The 5,905-nt window shown below is 29.2% G+C and overlaps 1 protein-coding gene across 1 annotated transcript; it reads right to left on the bottom strand.

The window, feature by feature from the left end:
- Positions 1 to 3,889: 3,889 nt before the first annotated feature.
- Positions 3,890 to 5,564, bottom strand: LOC106464807 (growth arrest and DNA damage-inducible proteins-interacting protein 1-like). Its single transcript, XM_013924965.2, has one exon. It carries the CDS (start codon positions 5,328 to 5,330, stop codon positions 4,449 to 4,451), a length of 882 nt encoding a protein of 293 aa, XP_013780419.1. The 5' UTR covers positions 5,331 to 5,564; the 3' UTR covers positions 3,890 to 4,448.
- Positions 5,565 to 5,905: the final 341 nt, after the last annotated feature.

Here is a 5,905-nt window from a genome sequence, read left to right as displayed (position 1 = left end):
CATCATGGATATCAAACCCCAATTTTTAATGTGCTAACCCTTCAGACTTACCACTTACCTGAAATCCAGATGTGGTTATTTTTATGCTATTTTACAATTACAATTTTTAAACAATAAAATATAAAAATATTGCACAAGAGAAAGAGATAGGATATTGTTAACATAAATATTACAAGTTAGAGAAATGATATTGTTATATAACAAATATTACTAGAGACAGAGAAGTGATATTGTTATATAACAAATATTACTAGACATAGAAGTGATATTGTTAATATAACAAATATTATTAGAGACAGAGAGAAGTGATATTGTTAATATAACAAATATTACTAGTGAGAGAAGTGATAATGTTATATAACAAATATTATTAGAGACAGAGAAGTGATATTGTTAACATAACAAATATTATTAGAGACAGAGAGAAGTGATATTGTTAACATAACAAATATTATTAGAGACAGAGAGAAGTGATATTGTTAACATAACAAATAGTATTAGAGACAGAGAGAAGTGATATTGTTAACATAACAAATATTACTAGAGAGAGAAGTGATATTGTTAATATAACAAATATTACTAGAGAGAAGTGATATTGTTAACATAACAAATATTATTAGAGACAGAGAAGTTATATTGTTATATAACAAATATTACTAGACATAGAAGTGATATTGTTAATATAACAAATATTATTAGAGACAGAGAGAAGTGATATTGTTAATATAACAAATATTACTAGTGAGAGAAGTGATATTGTTAACATAACAAATATTGTTAGAGACAGAGAGAAGTGATATTGTTAATATAACAAATATTATTAGAGACAGAGAGAAGTGATATTGTTAACATAACAAATATTATTAGAGACAGAGAAGTGATAATGTTAATATGACAAATATTACTAGAGAGAGAAGTGACATTGTTAGTATTACAAATGTTACAAGATAGAGAAGCGATATTGTTAATATAACAAATATTACTAGTGAGAGAAGTGATATTGTTAACATAACAAATATTATTAGAGACAGAGAAGTTATAATGTTAATATGACAAATATTACAAGAGAGAGAGAGAGAAGTGATAATGTTAATATGAGAAATATTACTTGAGAGAGAAGTGATATTGTTAATATAACAAATATTACTAGAGAGAGAGGTGTTATTGTTAATCAATTTTCTTCACTTATTTAATAATTTGCTTATTATGTACAAATGCTACTCAAGAAAGATCTTAACTTTTTGAATCATAATATCTGTGATAATATTAAACTGTTATAAAGGATTTTATTAATATTCGAAGTGTACTGTTTAAATTGTTGTCAATATATTTCTTGAAATGCATAGTCTACATTGCCAATTTTAAAAGCTAAAACTACTTTTTTTTTCTCTAAGTTAACTTTAATTCACAATACTGTATAATAACAAATACTGATACAACATTCCACAGTTTCAGATGATATTACTGTAAGTTTTGATTCTTTGACATTAAGTGGATGAATCTCGTTTTTTTTCATTCTTTGATAAGTGATTCATGTTCTGTACCAGAAAAACAAATGTACAATTCAGTATACATTTAGATACAACACAATATTGTTAAGGATTCTGAAAGTTTCTAGTTAGTATCCAGATGATGTCCTGTAATAAAAAAAAGCATTTCAGATAACACATAGGTTGCATGAGCTAGCTCATGAACATTAAATTTCCCATGAGCATAATTTGAAGCAGAAAAGCCTGAGGTTTTTATTGTTTTTCTAGCTAAAAAATTGCTTAAAACATTGAATTTAAAAAAAAAAGGATATTAAAAAAGTTTGCTACATGTATATGACTGGTCAGTGATAAGACAAAGCGTAGTAGTACTTAGTATTTAAGGATTGGCTGAGAAAAAATGGCTGCCATATTCACTCTATGATGCTTACAAATAACTGCTAAAGTTGAGTTATAACCTTATCTGAGCACCTAATTGCCATTATCGAGTGCTTCAAAGCTTGTAAAACAGTAATATAGGGAAAAAATATTGCTCAATAAAAAAGCTATGTATGACTGGCTACTGAACTAGAAAAAAGGAACCGAACAAGATAGGGATGGAACTGGACATATCACTTGATCTAGCTAATGATCACTTAAAATACTAAGCCATCTCAACTCTACACAAAGAATAAAATTTCTAAATTACTGGCTTCCCCACTCTGTCTATCAAAAGCTTAGTAATTGAACAGAATCTCAGCTTTCATTTAGTTAACCTTAGAATACTACTTTTATGACTATTTTACAATCATGTAACATTTTACAAATGGAAATTCTGGTTCTATTTATTTTGCCAGTGAGGAAACCAGTAATGCAAGGATTTTATTCTCCATGTAAAGTTGAGACAGCTTAGCTTGCTATGTGATCATCAGCCAGATCAAGTGATATGTCCACTTCCATCCTTATCTTGTTTGGTTCCTTTTTCAAGTTTTGTAGTCAGCTCTATATAGCTTTTTTATTTAGTAACAAATTTCTTTCTTAATACTTGTTTGTTTACTTTTTTTATGAGATGGCATATGTGGATTATTAGGTTATAGAATGTATTCTAAAACTTTACAAATTTTGCATAGAATAATAAAAAACAGGTAGTCAATGATAAAATTACAGTTACTGCTAGAACTAGTTAGGTGCTAGGCCTGTTGAAGAAAGATGATGATGAACAAAAATAAGAAATCTCCGTTTTGGCTGTTCACGTGTTTTTGAGTCTGGGATGCTATGGATAGCTGAAATGCAGCACATACACCAGAGATAGAGTGACTATACCAGGTAGGTATTCATATCTAGTTTCTGATGACCTGTATATGTATTGATTTTTGTTTTTTAATTCTTCACTTCATACATAATATAGGGGCTGGCTCCCTCAAGACACTGATTGTACACTGTACAAAGCATTGAGTATTCTACATATTACAATCATCCAATGTTCATTTCTTATTTCGAATTGCTAGTGAGAGGTTGACTGACAAGATTAAAAATTGTATGTTCTAAAATTGATTTAATTCAGCTATGTAGAATTGTTAGGGCTAATACTGAAGGTATATTTGAGAGGTGGACTGACAATATTAAAGGTTGTATGTTCTAAAATTGAGTTAATTCAGCTATGTAAAATTGTTAGGGCTAATACTGAAGGTATATTTGAGAGGTGGGCTGACAATATTAAAGATTGTATGTTCTAAAATTGATTTAATTCAGCTATGTAAAATTGTTAGGGCTAATACTGAAGGTATATTTGAGAGGTGGACTGACAATATTAAAGGTTGTATGTTCTAAAATTGAGTTAATTCAGCTATGTAAAATTGTTAGGGCTAATATTGAAGGTATATTTGAGAGCTGGTTGTTTTGACTTTGGAACTCATCAGGACTTACTCTTTAGTAAAACTACAACTCTTTGGAAGAGATTTACCAATCAATATAGTGTGTTATTTGAATATACTCAGAATTATGATGTACACACATACTAATGCAAGAGATCACATTTAGCTTAGGTGGATTGTTCTGATAGATTAGATTTGTATCATGTATGCTGCTTACTTGAATGCATTCATACTTATAATACACATATATTTAAACAGATCTGAAAGGTTAGCTCACGTGGATTAGATTTATGTGGTGTTTGTTTAACTTCATTCACTTATAATAGATTATACATAGAGACATGATGAGATACATTTAGTTTAAGTTGTTTGTGTTGGTGGATTAGATTGATATGGTGTGTGCTGTTTATTGGAATTCATTCAGAGTTATAACATGATTGTATGTATATGTATAATATGGGAGAAATTACACTTAGCTTAAGTTGCTTGTCAGGTATAACATGAACATCAATTTCTAACCATATAATTACAAAGAAAAAGAAACGTTACTTTTCGGGCTACAATAATTTAATCCATCAAAATCTGTTAAAATGTTCCAGTTAACTTGATTCCCTACCTTAAAATTATTATTAACGTGGAGATTGTTATAATCATCACTAATCATAAATATTTTTACATTAAAGCTTTGTAAGTACTGTTTAACAAAATTGAACTTTTCTGTCACTAATACGACTATTTTGTTTTATTGAAAAATCTTTTTTTTGTATATATTTGTTATTCAATTTAATTGCATCTGTTTAAAATAGTACTAAAGAACTGAAAAATATATTCCCAAAAGTACCTGACTTTATATAGAAGTTTACTAAGTAAACATAAAAACTTACTATCTTGTTCCGAGGCAAAACTCTACAACTTGCAAAGTAAAGCAAATATGAACACTAGTTGATACATATATACTTTAGAGCACAGAAAATATTAGTATTAACTAAACAATATCTAGTTTTATCAAATCATTAAACTGCTCAAATAAAAAGCATGTACTTGTTTTTACAAGAATTATCATTGAAAAATTAAACTAAAGACAAGTTTTTGTCATTATATAAATTACTCATTTTTGAGCAGAACTCTCTGCAATCTGTGCAAGCTTAGCAAGCATTTTATCTTGTTTTTCCTTCTTCCTGGCTTCCTTCTCTGCTTTCTTCTCTTCTTTTTCTTTCTTTTCTAACATTTCCTTAAACTTGGGGTCCTTTGGATCAATATCATATCCTAAAAACTGCCTGACTTCTTCAATCATTCTTTCTTTCTTCTCTTTTTGACCTTGTGCATCTGCTGCTTTTTTAGCTTGTTTTTGATAGAAGTCTTTTTTCAATGCATCAAGCTTAGCAATATTATTTTTAATTTCTTGCTCACGTAACTTTTTCTCTCTTTCTTCTTTTTCTCGTTGATGACGTACTTTACTTAACATATCTTGTAAGGATGGGTGAAACACAGAATCATGCTCCAAAATATCTTTAAGTTCAGCTTTTGTTGGCCACATAATTCCTGGATTCAATCCAGAGCTGCTTCCAAATGCTGCATAATATTTTCTCAAATTCCTTACACTATAATGATAATCTTCATAGAGAATAGGCATTTCCTTCTGAATGTACATTTGTTTTATGCGTGATGGTAACCGCGACTTGTCCCTTTTCAGATCTAATTCAGATTTAATTTCACCATTTTCTGAATATATTTCATCTGATAATAGCGGATTTTGATTTACTCCTTCGTCAGTTGTGTAAGTTCTTAAAAAGTACTTACTTGAAAATGAAATTGTAATGCTTAAAGTTTTCATCAAATGCAAAGGATCTTTGCTAGAAAATAAACCATGCGACGAGAATCGTAGATTCGATGTCAGGCCTACTAAATAAGGTTCGAACACTTTATTACTTTTATTCCATATCGGAATGGATATATTGATCAACAACCTATGAAGATTAGGCCTATACATTATTAGTTCAAAACAGATAAGATGTTTAGAATACACTCCAAGACGTTCTTGAACGCGAAAATACACGATTATATTCGCTACCACAAAATCTACAATACCGCTACGATTACTACAAATTTTTAACCGTTTTATACATACATAGTATTAGTAACCATAAATAATGTTAGAACGCTCCAGAATAGACCATATTTTCTGCGTTCGGCATGCAAAAAGCGGTCTCTATAATTATTAAAGTTTAAATGCTGAAAACAAGCGAAATTTCGTAAAAAAACAAAAAAAGGCCTGAAAATTGATATAAATACAAATTAATTCTAGATGTTTTATTTTTTCTTAATTTGACAATTGCAGCTTGGAATGTTATTTTTGTCCATCTCTGATTTCGATTCGCAATGGACGAATCAAGATCAACATGAAAAAAAACAACAAAAACATATGCAATTAAACTTGTTTTATAACAATTTTTAGATCTCCATTATTTGTTACTATGTTTAAAGCTACTTCTCAGTGAGAATAATCAATTCACTGTAAAACTGAAGCTTAGGCCTATTGCGTTACGATATTTATGAGTGGAACTT

This window comes from Limulus polyphemus, unplaced genomic scaffold, assembly GCF_000517525.1.
Source record: "Limulus polyphemus unplaced genomic scaffold, Limulus_polyphemus-2.1.2 Scaffold1746, whole genome shotgun sequence".
Classification (NCBI taxonomy): Eukaryota; Metazoa; Arthropoda; class Merostomata; order Xiphosura; family Limulidae; genus Limulus; species Limulus polyphemus.
Note: the sequence above shows the minus strand (reverse complement) of the source record. Positions and strands in the feature narration are given on the sequence as shown.